The sequence below is a fragment of the Alligator mississippiensis genome, chromosome 11 (assembly GCF_030867095.1).
Source record: "Alligator mississippiensis isolate rAllMis1 chromosome 11, rAllMis1, whole genome shotgun sequence".
NCBI lineage: Eukaryota > Metazoa > Chordata > Crocodylia > Alligatoridae > Alligator > Alligator mississippiensis.
The window spans coordinates 11,543,966-11,560,710 of NC_081834.1; the positions used below are offsets into that span (position 1 = coordinate 11,543,966).

The following is a 16,745-nucleotide window of genomic DNA, read 5'->3' on the forward strand; positions in this document are numbered from 1 at the left end:
AATGTGGTCCAACTGTAACCAATCCCTGTGCCCGAGCCTGCAAGCAGCCATTAAAGCCAGGAGAGAAGCTTAGCTGAAGACCTGCTGACTGGAGCAGACAAGGTCTCTGCTGGCTTTGATGCTGAGCTAAATCTCCATGGAACTGTCTCCTCCTCAGTGAGGATGGGATAGCCCCTCGGTTTAATCTTTCCTCTCTGACTTTTTGGATCCACAGGAGAGTTTTTGGGGTTCCCTCGAATACCTTCCATTTGTGACTGCACAAGAGCACACTCTTCACAAATCAGCAATCTTCTTAGCAATCGCGTGCTTTGGTCATCATTGGGCATCTGCATTAGCACTCATCTGAAGTGAGAGGCAGTGTGTTTCAGGCCTGGATCCCAGAACTGAATTGGGGGAGTTCACACGTTGCAGATTTTCTTTGCAATTCTAGAGGACTAGAGGGCAACCTGAAAAACAGTGGTGGGTCACTGGCCTGGTTTGATTTGATTCAATCCACACCCTGCCTATGCATTTCTAATATGGGTACTACAGAACAATGTAAGGAAAAGAGAGGGGAAAAAAAGGAGGAATGCTCCTTTAGGCAATGTGAAGAAAGTGAACATGGTGCTTTCAATACAAATGCAGCAGCTCTGAGCTGGATCTGAAGTGGGCTACCATGGCTGTCACTGTTCAGCCATGCCTCCTAGTACTTTTAAATTTCGATAATGATTCTCCTCTGCATATCTCTGCCACTTACACTTCTGGCTTTCTGCTGTCCACGGGACATTTGCTTGCCCATCTGCAAACAGATGTGCAGAGGAGGAACATATTTTAGCCATAAGGGTTGACCAAATTCAGGCTGCACCAGGCAACCTTATACAGTGCCCTACTGAATTAATGGCAGAAGTGGGATGTACTGCAGCTCCTTTAATCTTAGAGATTCCCCTGTGCATCCCCCTGCCCCAATTAGTGGAGGGGCCCTGCTTGCAGCTCACTTCTGATCATCTGATTAAATCAGCTTTAGCTAAAACCGCCAAAAAACCCGGCTGAAGCACCCAATTTTTACAGATGCTCCAAAGCCAGGATGAAGTAACATCCTGCTGCTTCCAGTAAAGCATTTTTTTAAAGGTTTGCAAGCAGCCAGAAAGTAGGAGATGTAATGCATTGTGCTAGGGCCTTACCCAGCTGTGTCACAGTCAAGGAATGCGGGGAATCAGAATTCCTGATTCTATTTTGGGCTCTGGAAGGAGTACAATTTGGTAGTTACAAACAGCAATGCTGAGCACATACACTTGGCACACTGAACCTGAAAACCTGGATGGGTAAATGGATGAGACCATTAGCTATCTAATTAGAGATAGTGATACAGTTTTAATCCCTGCTCATGACTTCATGCAACCCCTGAGGTACCATATCAGTAAGACGGGCACGTATAGTTTACCATCTTCTAAACCAGGAGCGGAAGATCTGCTCAGTGTTAAGGGTTGAGAAGTGGACAAAATTAACCAGCCAATGCAAAGAGCTCTTCTTAGGGGCTAGAAAAAATAAAACACTGTAGTACCTTCATCCTGTCTGCAGCTCTGCTTGCATCTGTGAGCATGCTTACTGCAACTACAACTGAGGAGTAGGGGACTAACAGCACACTTTGGCACAGATGGAATCTTAAAGGGATTTGCAAAAAGCAATGCAATTTTCAGAGACTATAATTAGGCCAAATTCTGAACTGGTTTTCATGGACATAGCAAACAGCACCCTTTTTATGGCCACAGGAATTCTTCTTCCAAGAAGCCAGCCCCTTCGCCAAAGCAGAGGCTTTAGCACCCTTCCAAGAAAAACAGAAGAACTATTTTGCTTCAACCTCATTTTCAGGAAGTACTAATCCAGTTTTGCTGAAACTCCAAAAAAAGCTCAGCATGGAGCAAGCAATGAAAATTTCAGGTTGAATGACTAACAACTGGTCAAGTCATAAGCAACCAAATATAGGAGGCTGTAACAGAAAGGGTTAGGTCAGGGCTTCCTAAACTGTGGCAAACATACCCCTGGGGGTTACACAAGACACATGTGGGGGGGGGGTACACTTGGGAGAAATTGTGTAATGGCAGATCTAATTTTCATTATAATAATTGGCATTTAAGTGGTTAAAATATAAAACATATACTGGCAGGGTTACAGGGGCAGCTGGTAAATCTAGAAGGAAGGAATAAGAAAAAGTTGGGAAACCTCTGGGTTAGGACCACCCGCTCTTACCTATAAAGTTGCATAAATTACTGTTTTTTGTTTGAACGGCAGCCAGCACCATAGGGCTTTCTCTAATTACCCCTAATAGAGAACTGCATGGTCACTCACAACTGATACCCAATCTGTGCAAGCCCCTAATAGGTTTGCTCTAGTTTAACTTCAGGGGATGGACCCCCCACAGGAGTTATGCTTCCAAAAGACTTTTCCCAGCCCCTCAGGCCATAGGACCATACAGTATTCTGGCAAACTGCCTCTTCTCCCCATGCAGTTCCTGGGATAAAACCAATGCATGAGCCTGCACTGCGCTAAACACACCGCTCACACCAGTGCACCTCTCTGAAGGAATTCCTTGCTTTGGAAAGCACGCTGGGATACTATGAAAGCCCTGTTCCTAACTCTGCTTTTCAGTACATGGATACCACACGCGTTTGCATAATAAAGGACATTCAAAATCAGAATAGTAGCTCCATTACTCTGATCCCCCGAGTCAATGGCTGCAAATGCAGGATGTTTGGTGGGAGGAGAAAAGACTCAATGTAGTTAACAAAGGGAGTCACAACTTGTCTGTTTGATTAAGGAGAATCACTGAAAAGCTGCAGAAACAGCCTCTTCCCAGTTAGCCCCTAGTTAAATGAGAGCGCACTTCTAGTTTTTAAGGCTTCCCAAGGGGGCAGAAGAGCCTCCTGCTGTCTGCAAGATTGCAGCATGGGCGGTGGAAGCATTATAGTCAACACTCACTTAAAAATGGTCCTGCTCCCATAGCACCCACTGCTGAGAACCTTCTTTCTAATAACTGCACAGAATGGGATAAAAGGCATCTTGCTCAGTGTGTACACCCACTGGCTAATATGCATACTCTTCCCTGAGGCAAGAGCCAACAGAGTAGAGACTAATCCATACGTCACTTCATCATTTTAAACTGCAGCTTCAGACGACTTTTGCCTTAACCATGTCAGAGCACAGTCAGCAGGAAACATAATGGCCAGCTCAAAAGAGATTCTGCATGGGATTGACTGCATGTTCACTGCAAATGTGATGCCAAATACTTTGAAGGAAAAGGTGATTCAGCACAGCCACAGCTATTCTAATCAAAACAGTTAACTTATTTTAATTAGTAACAAAAAGGGACCTTGTCTAAGCACCTGGGGTCTGGATCAAGCTTGCAAGTCTTCAGATAAGGCTGTATGGGAAACAGGGCACCCAAATATCTCTACCAAGATGTGGAATTAGAGTCCTCTTTCCATTCTTGATTAAACTTAAGGCAATCACTTGAAGTCCAGCAGCCAATGGTTTCTGATGAAAAGTGGGCCTAATGTGGGATTGTATTTTAACTGATTTTTTTTGTTTTGTTTTTGTTTGTTTTTTTACAGGCAGTTTTGGCTGAAGGAATTAGGATTCTGCTCTATGAGCCTCATCCCCACCCCCAGACATCACAGGACATTCACAGCTCCCCACACAAGGATAGAGCTCTAAGGAAGTGGCAGATTCAGAATGAAGAGGCAGAACAAAAAAGATTAGCTGTTTTACAAACTCAGTACATTGTCTTTACAAGAGATTAGGAATGATGTTGGTCTATGCCTCCAAATAACACACACTGCAGGGGCCCAAGCATTTGCAGCACAGTATTTTAAAGAGCTGGCTGAGGCAGCAGGCTGCCTCTCTGTAGTGGGGAAGACAGAATTGCTTTGGGGTGGGGTAAAGGACAGCACTTAGCAAAACACCTAAAAAAACCTTCTGTCCCAATAAAAAGCTTCACTTGAGAAGTTATTAGTACAGCAAGTTATTTCTCAGCTGAACCAAAACTTCATTTTGCTTCCAGGACAAAAATGAAGCTGGGGGGGAAAGGGGGGAGGGAATAAATATCTAAAAAGCTGCTTGCTATTTCACTGCCTCCTCCAATTTTGCACCTTATTCAGCAATTATCCCCCAAGAAGCAAAAGAAGTCAGAAGCCTTGGAAATTGAAGTCCTAAACAGCATTGCTACAAAGAGAATACTGTTTCAAATTACTGTTTTTGAAAAATCTCCCCTACTCACTTGCTAGTTCCTTCAATATAAAGCCCCTCCTCCGTACTCCAGGAAAATAAGATGTTGACAGAATGACAAATTTAGAAAAGCTTGAATGCAAAATTGCCATGGAAATTTTTTTTTTTTTTTAAATAGTTAAACCCTTTTGCTATCACAACCAAGAACCCTTCACAGGACTCAGAGGCAATGATGAGTGTGTTATAAAATGCAGAGGAAGTGTTTTCAAGCATGTTTTAGTGCTAATTTTTTGTTTTGTTTTTTTTTTGCTAAATATCCAGAATACTGTAATCAACATGAAGCAGCAGGCCAGGCATCCTTTGAGAGAGGGAACACAGTGCCAATAGTTTTATACTAAGAAGACAGCTAGTTTGCATCACCATGGAGGAAAAGGGTTTTGTTCAGTGGACTGGTAATTCAGAACAGAATCTTTTTTTTTTTGGCTTTTACTGCCCTCCTGAACTGATCTGCTGGGTACCCGAAACCTTCATCAGATGAGAATTCGTTGGTCTTTGAAACACACTTAGACCGGGATCCAAACACAACACACCTGAATTGGCAAGAACTGACAAATGTGTATATACTGCAACAGGAAGGTGAGATTTCAGCCTCTGTAGACAAACCCAAGCTAGCTTTAAGGCTAGCTAGCTGGATCCACAGCAGCACAGGCCTCATAATCCTGAGCACTTTTTAGTGCAAGTATTCCAGCCCTTGTTTTTAGCCAAATTAGCTAGCTGAAAAGCTAGCTGAGGTATAGCTAGGCACACTAAAATCAGCTCTGAATGCAATGGGGAGGCAGGCTAAAGGCAATAGGTAGCCTGTCACCTTTACAAGCCATTTCAGTGGGAGCTGAGCTGAGGCTGAACTCTGAAGTGACTTTGATCCACCTCTTCAAAGGATTAGAGATTTTATTTCTCAGTTGTAAAAACCCTGTAACACCCAAAGCTCCCTTCAGCTTCAAGGCTGTAGCGATGGCTGCCTGGGCAGGCCTAACACAGGTGGAAACAGCCAAGTGTAAAGCCATACACAAACTCCAATGACTGTCTTAATGCTGCACTACCTATACAGCCAGGATTTTCCAGGATGTTTTGTGCACAATCGGAGCCATTGTGAACCATGGGATTGCTTGTGCATCTTGCTAGGCATAGCAGGAGAACTAGAAAACTAGTGGAGGACAATTAGCATTACTCCTTGTAATCACTGTTAATCAGCAGGTGAGTGGCCAACACATTTTAATTTATAAATCCTAATTACGTCAATAAGTGTGGCTGAAAGCACTCCTAAATCTGCGTCAGAGATTGTGTGTGAGGTAGAAGGGTAATGCAGCATACAGGCAAGCACCTGGGTTAACTCTGAAGTGAAGGTATCGCTGACAGTGATAATGAAAGCAGTTCCTACAGAATCAGATGCAGCTGATCTTTTTATTCTCACTTTCCATAAAACTCAGGGTAAGTGTTTTAAGGAACTGCACAGCACCAATTTAAATCATTTAAAAATGGAGGGGGTTGTTCACTAAAGTTCAAACTGAACTTTCCAGTTAGTTTGCAAGATGTTATCAAAAAAACCCCAAAAAACCCAACAACAAAAAAAAGCAGTCTGTATTTTCTTTGCTCACTGCTGGCTATGATCAAACAACAGGAAACAGTTTAAAATCTCTGAATCATGCCTTTGTAATGAGATAAGTCACTTCCTGAAAAAGATGCCAGTGTGAAAAAGCAGCAGGAGCAAGACCACAAACATTCTTTCATGTTCCAGGCAGGTTTCTTCATCATTCAGTTCAATTCTTTGCATGTCACTTCCTTTGCCATGCCTTCACTTTTAAAAAAAGGAAAAGTTTCAGGCTACAATTATCAAAGGGTAAAAAATAAATAAATAAATAAATAAAAACAACAAAAACACACATGCAAACGTCTCTTCATGAGGTTATAAAGAACCAAGGAAAGCCCTGCTGCCAAATTTGGCACAAAAGCAGCACTCTTGTCACAAGGAAGTCAATTGTCCCTAGAGCACCAACATGAATTTGCAACCAGAAAGGACTACAAAGCATTTGGGGGATGGGAAGGGGGAGGGGAAGGGGGGTCTTCAGCATTTTCTCCTCCTGCCATTTGGGGGGGGGGGAAAAAAAAAAAAAAAGTGAAAAAAGGATAAAAATAATCCCCTATTAAAGAAGGTAGACAGAATGGGGAAAAGCCAGAGAGACTTTTAAAAGTAGGCTGAAAAAAAAAAAATGCATAAGAAATCACCGGCCGTACAATATATTGAGCTTGCGACGAGAAAAGCCTTTCTAAAGAAAGAAAAAAAAAAAAACCAAAACAAAACAAAAAAGGGAAAAATTCCCCCCAAAATACCCGTGTGAGTTTTTGGCTTCTGAAAATCACTGGCAGGGTTTCTATTAAAGAAGCGCACTGGTGACAAAGAGGAAGTGAAGGCAGGGCATGGGGAAGGCGGCGCCTGCAGGAGGGGGAGGCCCTGCCGGGTGACATCACTGGAGGCCGGGCTCTGCTTTCACAGAGGCGCCAGTGTTGACCCTCCTGTTACCAAGTGAGCTCCCAGCCAATCAGCTCGCGCAGCACAGACAAGATGGCCTTTGAACTCCCCACCAGCAACTTCCTGCTGTTTTTAGAGTGCACACAGTGCAATGCAGTATGTCTGTCAGCTCTGCGGCACAAAGGAACAGCCATTTTGTGACTGAACTGGACCTGCACCAAAATGCCAGGCGTTCCCTAATTTCTCTCCTTTTCCTTCGGGGTGCCTGGCTGCTTTCTGAAGCATCCTCCAGATTCAAAAATTAAAAAAAAAAAAATACCATCTCATTTCCCCAGCCAGCAGAGAGGCTGCTTTTTCCACATCCCTTCTCCCCCCCCCTTCACCAGACAAAAAAAAAATCCCTTTTCTATGAAACTGCATCTTCATAAAATGGCTGCCACAGAAACGCAGCCTATTCTGCTCTGCAAGGCTGCAGTGCTCTGCAGCTCACTTCCACCCAATAAGCCCTGCTACGGCTCTAAAGCTTGCAAATCTGAGTAGAAAGCAGGCTTAGCACTGACCCACTCCCAGCAAACATTGCCAAGTTGTGTTTTATGCTCTGCAGAAGTGCAAGCTGGAAAGACAGGCAACTGTTTGTGCGGCTCGTGTATTCCAGAGATGCACAAACTGTCCTTTGCATTCACTAGGACTGAGAGAAAAGGATCAACCATAAAGAAATGCCCTAGGATTTGAGGAAAGTTGCACATATGCAATCAATGCATCTTTGCCTCGTGTCACCCATTCTTTCCGCACAAAATTCCCACTCCCCGATTTACAGGTGTGCCTTATGCATCACAATTTGTGCTTTGGAGAGCAGCTTTTGAACATTAGGTGACATTAAGAATGTGTATTGTGTAGCTGCTACTCCTCACCGCGTCTTCCCTTAAAATAATAAATCTGGCATCTTCTGCCTGATTTGAAAAGGAGGTTTTGGTTTGGTTTTTTGTTTTTTTTGTTTTTTAAAAAAAGGCAGAAGATGACAGCTTTTTTTATTTTATTTTTTTTTTTTAAATAGTACTACCATCAAAATTGTTCCAGTACTTAAGCTTCAGGTTATGGACAGGTGTTGGTATCTCTGCAACATGGTAGTTTTAGATTGGGTTTAGAAAGTTAAATGGAACCAGTGAACCCTAATAGTGATAGTTAAGCAAAGTGTGCTGGGTGTATAGTGACAGACAGGTGTTGCTATTCATCTCAAAGGCCCCAAGAATGATCTAAATGCAGACTTGTTCACACTTGGAAGCTGTTAAAGAGTTAAATTTCACATCATTGTCCCTCAAGAATAATTTCTGTTTCAAGACAGCTCTCAGAGGAATGTATGCTGGCTTGGCGTATGTTTTTTTGCTTTCCTAGGGCTGGAAATGCAAGTGTGACAATTCCTATCATATTCCCCAGTCATTGTACTAAAGTACTCAACAGACAGTGAGTGTCTTCAGGTTCAACACTTTCTCTAGGCCTGTATTTTTGCTTTTCAGAAGCTCAGATCAATGGCACCAGTCACTTGCACCTTACCCACCCATTTCCATCACAACAGCCTGCAATCAAAGATTATACAATACGACTTCAAACATTATGGACATGTTTCTGAACTTGTCCCAGAAAAAAAAATGACAAACAACTGATCAGAAGCATGCTATGGGTACACACCAACATGTTTCAGTGTTACAGTAAAGCAAGTTACAGGCTTTTACTTCCTGGAAATCATTTCCCCTATATCTTACAAGTCAACCTCAGGAAGTAAAGCACGTTTTACGACATTCAGCTGACTCACAGCTCAGAAAATAAGCTTGACATGGTTCACTCATAGGTCCTGTTCAATTGTTCCCACACTTCAGGCGAGTGAATGTTACCAGGAGTAAATTTATTCTAGTGAAAGACGGAAAAGGGGAGAGAAAAAATGGTAACCTTTTTTACTTTTGTTTAATACAACAGGTGTTACACAAGACAGCTTGATCAATGAGGCTAAACACATGATTTACAAGAAAGCAAAAATTACATGCGAGACTATGCAAATAAGACCTCGGGGGCAGAAAAAGAAGAACCAAAGGTTGTGTGTCTGTGTTCCCTATTATCTCTAGGTATCACCAAAACTTCATTTTGTATTTAACACGTTTGTCACACTTCTGAAATGCCTCTATTCAGATTACCATAAAATGATTGTTGCTGCTGCTTTTGCAACTGATCATGCACATTTAAAGAGACATCTGAATTAAATTGCTAAGCAACTTTTCTTTTAAGTAAAGCCCATTTGACCCCTTTTAGATGCATTTCACAAGCATTAGTTGCAGTAAAAGAATAGCATAAAGGTTGGAAAACAATGCATAGTGTACTTTTAAAATGCAAGCCCTCGAAGGTGCTGTTTTAGTATGTTTTTAATATCCTTTTAAACTGATGTAGCCAACAAACATTTTAAATCAAATGATATTACCTATTTCATTGTAACCTCTTTTATTTCATTGCAATTGTAAAGCATTCCTAAATGCCATGCAAGAGCACACTTTAAAGAATTCTTGTAAAATAACCTCATCAGAAACATGTTTCTATCCCAATATTTCAAGTTCTCATGTCCAAGAATGGATTAAATACTGGCCATCAAGAACAGCATTCACATACATAAACCTTATATAGTGCACATGTGATACAAAAGATAGTTGTGGAGAATGATTTTATTGTTGGAGTTGCTTCAAAAAAATACTCAAAAAATAAAAACAGGTCATAAATTAAATTATGTTAACACAAAACCGAAATTCAGCATACTTACAAGCCACAGAAGAGCAGTGCAAAATTTTTAGACTCGTTTTAGAACAAACACACGAATTAAAAGTACAAAAATGATACGTTTTACAAATATATCCTGTATGTCCATCAAATGGAAACAGCTTTCCAATGTTTTGTATCCTTCCCTAAATCAAGGTTAAGTTTGCAAAATCTGAAAAGAATTGTATTACTTTACATAAAAGTTAATAAAAAAAACCCACAATGAGCAAAAATATAAAACCAATCAAAGGACTCCAAGGCTCCCATTAACAATCTCAGGTTATATATTATGAGCATGAAATACTACCACCACGAGGGGAGAAGTTTGGTAAAATTGTATCAAAATATCCTAAAAATACCTAAACAGTATCAAAGTTCTACAAGCCCAAATAAAATTTGAAGAAAGGGGTGTCAGTCAAACAGACACTTTTCAGTTTATATTTTAAAATGAGGTTTTTTTCATTCATCTGACTTCCTCTAGTGTCTATTTACTATAATTTACTACTACCAGGCTTCTGTATGGCCCTCAGTTAAAGTTTAGACTTCTGAGATTCTTCAAAGAAAAATCTGCCCTGTATGTAAAATGGTGCAATGCAGCAATGGCTAAACCGACAAGGTCATTTTTCACAGCACAAAAACCTAAAACCTGAAATTCAGAAACGTAAAAAGCATAATACTGAGAAAAGGACTCCCTTGTATAAAGGTACGTTACCTTTTGACTGTGACATGGGCCCTTAAGTCACAACACAACTTTCAGAAATTGCTACCAAAAAAAAATTTAGGGTGTGGCATGTTAACAATCTCAAGGTCATTCCTCAAAAAAGAATCAAAATCAGTAAAATATTCTGTATTAAGTATTGACAGGAGCCCAGGGCTGTCCAGGTAAACAGTGTATTCAGAGGTTTTTACAAAAAAATAAAATAAAGTTGACAGATCATACCTCGATGCATGGCTGTGGACTGAACCCTCCTCTCCTTGGCTTTTGTCCTTATTTCTCATCATCTTTTAATTCTTAAATATTAAGGGGGGTGAGGGGTGTCTGTGTTTGCTTTGAAGTCCTGTGCCCAGGTATTTACTGTCAAAAGTTGAAAGAAAGGTAAGGTCCCAGTTTGTCTCACTGGCTTTCGTTAGCAGGAACAAAGTCCTGACGCTGCAATGATATTGTTATAACAATACACAACACCAATCGACACGGGGAAACGGAGATTCAAAACAAGAATATTCATTTTGAGAAGGGGGGGAAAAAAAAGAGAGAGAGGAGCACACACACACACCAGAGGACCATCCTGCAAACTTTCCCAAAGTAACAGTGGATGCAAATAATCTCTGTATTTTATTGCGTCATCCCAAGGCAGCTCAAATCCGTCGGAAAAAAAAAAATAATCAAAGGACTGAAAACGGCAGAAATTGGAAAACGAGGATTATTAATTGCCCACCTACCTGATCCATGCACCGGCGCCAGGACCCAGGCGATTTTAGTTTCGGGTGGTGGAAAAACATTAGATCCAAAATATTTCGAGGCAAAACGATCGAACAGAAAAACGTAGGAAAACGGCAAGGAAAAACAATTAAATAGATGCTAATCCACAAAATAGGTTGCTGTTAAAGCAGGAGAGGCGATAATTAGTACCAAAAATGTCCGGGGGAAAAAGCTCATTAGGAGAGCGCACAAAAATGGAGGTACGCCATGGCTTCTAAGCTGGAAAAACAACGACCTGGGCTCTCTCCACGGCTTCTTCTTTCCAGCAAGGCACGAAAAGAGTGCCCTCAAAATGTGCTTTTCTGCCCGAAAAGGGCTCGATCAGCCCCCGACCGGTGCCCAGGAGAGGCAAGGGGCCGTGGGGGCCCCCTGAGGCTGCCCGAAAGTTGGGGAAAGTTGCGTAAAGTGTCGGGGAAGGCACGGAGCGGAGCGCGCTCTCTCTAAGGCACAGCCGCCATCTAGAGCTCCTTCCCAGCTCTGAGCTCTGCCTTTGATTGACACTCTCTACATTTACCCCACAACTCAGGTGATGTACCATAGACCCACCCCTTCATTTCTACCAAAAAAAGAGAAAGCCTCCACCTCAAGGGTGCCTGCCACCCCCCAGCCCCTGGCTCCCCCAGACCACCCCAGCTGGAGGGGCACCTTAACCCCAGCTGGCTCAAGCACCCTTTGCCACCCAGCAAAAAATGCAATTTGTTCCTTTTGTTGTCAAGATTTGCTAAATATTTCAGTCCTTGGGCTAAAATTACTTCCTCCCTGGACAGGAAGTGCTGCTGGAACAAGCCATTTTGAAAGAATTGGAAGTGGGGCTAAGAGGCACACATGCAGCAAGTGCCCACCTTGGGTGTCCACCCCACCCAGTGGGGAGCAATTCAAATATGTGGGGTTACAAGTCCATTTGCAAGGGGGGATTTCCTCCAGTTGCCACTGAGTGCCTGCAGGCTTGGGGACTGCAGCCACTCCAGCCCAGAGCAAGCAGCTGCCCAGGGTAACTCTGCTCAGCTCCACAGCGCCTCCCTGGTGGCTCTGCTGGAGAGGAGCAAAATTGCAAGAGCTCTCATTTTCCTGCAGCAATTCAAGGCATGGTTGTGAAGGCTGCCATCTTTTGCAAGTCCATCCCCAAGTCCCATTTCTTAACCCATTCTTGTTAGGAACAGCCTTCAAAACTCCTGGGAGTAGCACTTGCAGAGCCACGTTGTGTTCAGGGCCCAGGGTGAGTGGTGCCAAACCAGCCAATTCTCAGATACAGCACCCTGGAGTTGAGAAAGAAACCCCAGGTTGAGGAACTGGAGGGAGCCTAAGCACAACACCATGCCCTTCTCCTCCATCACCACCATTCGTTGGTCCGCACAGAGGAGCAATAGCCTGCCAGTAAGTGTCACAGGGGCTTTTCACACCATTTTAAATAGATTTCACAAGGTGCTAGAACAAGACATTAGTGGTCCAGATTCGGGGGCAATGTTCCAATTTGGTCTCATACTGATTGCATCAATGGCACAGGGTCTCAACCAATGCAAGCATCAACTTCTACCAGCAAGACCAATAAGTTCTCTTTTAACTCCTCCACATCTTTCCCAACCAAACCCTCAGTCAATCCATCCCCTCTCTCCAGTCCAGCCTGATCCCCTATAGTACTCACTAGAGTAGGTTGAGCTCCTACACTGTAATACCAACTTACTGACATGTTATTGATCAGATGCTTATAGAAGAATGCTAGCGACCCTGTGCACTTTTCCTAGATTAAAAAATTAAATCCATAAATGTAAAAAACAAAAGACATTGTAATGCCAAAATGGATTTGTACAGTACTCAGGAAATCCACTACTGTGAAAATTCATCCTTTTTTAGACAGACCTTAGAACTTAATTCCACTATATAATAAATGGTGGAAACACGTAACTTGGATGACAAGTGTGTATGTTCAACATCACAAGACAACAGTTTGGTACAACCGCTATCACCGCTATTAAAAAGAATCCAACAACTTATCAATAAAATATGATCAACCCACATGATTAAATCGCAACATTCCTCATTTGGAAGAACCCCTTTGTCTACACTGTCTCAATAAGTAGCACTAGGTCTGTCCTGATATTCCAATGTAAGAGAAAAAAATTGGACTACCAGTTCAAGAGGAAGTTTCAAATATGAAAATGTTTCTCTAGATCAGATGGCTATAGTAACTATTACACAAAAAAGTAAGTTGAAAAACTGACTATTTTTATAGTCAATTTAAGCCCATAGCAGTTAAGCTTTGGTGTTTTACATGTAATAATAAAAAAGCAGATCAGAATTGCTCTACTTAAAATTTCTGGCATATAAGGGGCAATTATTAAAGCAGTTAAGTGTATATTAGAGGACAGACATGAATTTTGGACATTTTGTACAGACCCAATCTGAAGAAATTTGAATAGGTTGTTTAGAAGAGCAAAGGTAACAAACTCCAAAATAGATTTTTAGAATGGCATGCGCACTTTTTTAAATAACCCCAAATATAAATCAAGATTTTGACAGAAGTCATCTTCAATTTTAAACAATATACTGTTCAGGAAAGTTGTTTAGAATTCAGTAGGGGTGAGCGCACACACAGGTAGAGACAAATAAGGAAAACAAGGTAACAGAAATGTTGGAAGAACTCTTCAGTCAGACCAACCACAGTTAAGAGGGGCCCTTCACTGCAAGCCAATTGTCATGTTTTATTGTCAAGATTGCAAATCCCTTACTTGAAATTTGTTCCATCCTATAGCAACTTGAAGTTTAACAAAATTGAATATTTTTAACTCGCCAAATACAAAACAAAACGAACAAGCAAACAAACAAACAGCTCCCCCCCCCCTTCTCAAGTAGTTGCTGCACCCCTGAACACAACCCTAAACAGACTCTTTTTGAAAACTGTGACGAAGTGAAGAGCCTTGGAACCAAATACCACATTTCAAATGAAGCATCTCATGCCATCAATATTCATCACATTTAAATATTTCTTATTTTTATACTACCACACAAACAGAAAGTTAAGGTACCCAAGCATCAATACATTTTAAGATTTTTTTCCACCACAAAAGACAAACCAAGAATAAAGTGTAAAATATTTTTTATTAAATAAATCATTTGTTATATCACAATAATACATTTAATCTAATTAGGCAGCAATGCACCTGATGCCACCTTAAGTTCCTTGTTAAATGCATGTCTCCTGAAGCAAAACAAAACAAAACAAAACAAAAAAAAAAGACATCCACCCCTCTAACAGATCCATCTTCTATTCACCAATGTAATACCCTTAGGAACTCAACTCAGTCCAATGTCCATTTTGGAAAGATGATTGCAAACCCAGTTCTTCTCTGATTTAGTAATACTGAAGTCCATGTTAAAATGCCCCTGTCTTGGATGGATATATCACAGCACACATGCATTAGTCCATTTCCTCAACCTCTCAATCAACAGTGGAACTGCCATCTTGGTTTCCCATTCGTAGACTCCATTTGACACTCTTCATCTGACTGGATTCTTTATAAAAAATTAAAAGAAAAATGCTGTTGGAATATAGGTAATCTTATCCTTAAACTAAAGCAGAGATATTCAAGTACTGTTCTTCAAAGACATTTGAAACATCTATTTCACAGTTAAAGCTCATGAATTTGGTTTGGTTTGGTTTAATTACACATGCCAGAACACCTGGTTTTGTCAAAGGCTAACATGAGTACATCCCACAATAAGATAGCCGATTAGCATTTTTCCTTTTTAAAAGGTATAATAAAAAATTGAGAGGACAATTAAAAATGTAAATAAAAAATGGCACATGGAAAATTTTGTAAGAAATTACATAAGGTAAAAAGGAGTTTTGAACTCTAGCAACAAGCGATACTGTATTCACCTAAAGTTGAGGTAAATAAGTTATTACTGTTAAGTACTTTCAGTCAGCATAGACCATCTCATGAGGCTCTGAAGTGGGAGGTAAACTTTGTTACAATTAAAGTTGGTATTTTGAATTACAGTCTCTACTTCAAAATACCAAAGTCATAAAAGGTAGGTTACCAAGACAGGTATTACTGGAAAACACTAGAAATTCCTAGAACAGCACCTTCTTAGCTTCAACAGCCTAGCCTACAAGAAACGCATGGCAATTTTCTATGCAATTAACATTTGAAAATATATGGAATTATCATTTTCGTGGTTTCTGGGAAAGGAAAATGTCAAAATGAGATGGAAATAAAGTACAAGTTACAGTACTTTGAGTAACTGCCCTCAGCATGGCCATCAAGATGCTACACCAGCCAATCATACTTCCTCCAACCCTCCAAATTTACTCATCATGCAATGGCAGCAGTCTGGCTCAAAGCAACAAGTGGCAAATGAAGCCCTACTGTAACTTATATCAAAATAGGACATTTGGTTCAATATCAATCTTTTTCATTGACTTTCAAGGGAAAAAAAAATGGACTTTTTACTTTTGTAAATGATTTTTGATCCCAGTAGACAAAACTGAAACAGGAACCACTACATGGCAGAATAGCAAACAAAACTTTAAAAACCTACACATCACCAGGCAAGTACCATCTACTGGGGGAAAAAGCTTAAAATGTAAGAAAGGTTTTTCATTATTATTCTCTCTTGATTTTGTTTATTTGCATCTCAGTTTCGCTTTTGTGGCCTTTTATTTCCTCCTGGTTTTTGTAGCGTACTTTTTTAACTTAGCCATTAGTTCAGTTTTACAACCAATACCACCAGCATTTGGTCTGCTTAGAAAGTTCTAGAATATTAGACAGAAATGCTCCTGAAATTCTGAAAAACACCACAGAACTGAGTGCAGCCATCTAATTTGCTTTTTGGGGGTTGTATTTGTTGGGGGGGGGGGGGGTTGCCTCATCAAGAAAGTTCCACCATTTTCATTTCAAATATCCATGTACAAGTGAAAAATCCTACAAGTTAATGAAGAGGTTCATTTCCCAATTTCATAAGTGCTATTTATACCATGGTCCCTATGCTAGCATTCTTCTAGGGGCAAAATGTCCCCCTCTCCACCACTTTATTACAATGTACTTCTACATCAGTGAAATGACAGACCTACACTTTTGCTTCAGATTACGTTGTACAACGTGGGTAACATACAACACATAGCCCAAGTTTGTTTTTTTGTTCAAACAATATGACTACTTAGGCAAGCAAGGGGGTATTTTAGAACAGTATTATCCAAGTTTAACTTCATACTAATTTATCAAATCAAACATGCAAGCCTAGATTTAAAGCAATTTAGGCATCCAAAAATGGGCCTATTTAAATTTTTTAAAAAGTCAATTAAGTCTAAAGGCACCAAAAAATGAATAGCCATGTTTTATCAATTGCCTCAGTCAAATATGAAGATTTAAGCTAATATCCAATCCATAAACAAGTCATTAAGTTCTTACTACTTCTGTTAAGAAATAAGGGAAGCTTAATCATTGGCTTGCTAACCAGTCTGGTCTTCAAATTATGCAAATCTAATTCTATTCTTCTGCCTGAAAAGCTAGTACATTTGATAAAAGACATCTAATCCTAACTTCTTTTGGTTCAGCCATACTTGGTTACACCAACTAGGCTGATACAGATATGGGGGAAAGAAGTGGGGAGATATCTTTCATTATAAAATAACTGATATTTTCCTTTTAAAAAGAATCCCCAAATTTAAAGTTTATACATTCATTAGTATTTCTGTAGAAAGATCCACCCCCTCCCTCCCAAACCTGTTATAGCACAGGGCAA

General features: G+C 40.7%; 1 protein-coding gene across 9 annotated transcripts in view; it reads right to left on the minus strand.

The window, feature by feature from the left end:
- Positions 1 to 11,500, minus strand: part of CHD2 (chromodomain helicase DNA binding protein 2) — a 76,029-nt gene extending 64,529 nt beyond the window's left edge. For 5 of the 9 annotated variants that reach the window (XM_059714578.1, XM_019477553.2, XM_019477551.2 and 2 more), the window contains exons 1-2: positions 10,964 to 11,500; positions 10,464 to 10,598 (exon numbers count right to left, since the gene is read on the minus strand). In XM_059714578.1, coding sequence (XP_059570561.1) covers positions 10,464 to 10,525 — 62 coding nt within the window. In that variant the 5' untranslated portion in view covers positions 10,526 to 10,598; positions 10,964 to 11,500. Of the gene's footprint in view, positions 1 to 10,463; positions 10,599 to 10,963 lie in introns of those variants that run through there. The other 4 variants (XM_006265406.4, XM_059714577.1, XM_059714581.1 and 1 more) reach the window with 2 other exon arrangements.
- Positions 11,501 to 16,745: the final 5,245 nt, after the last annotated feature.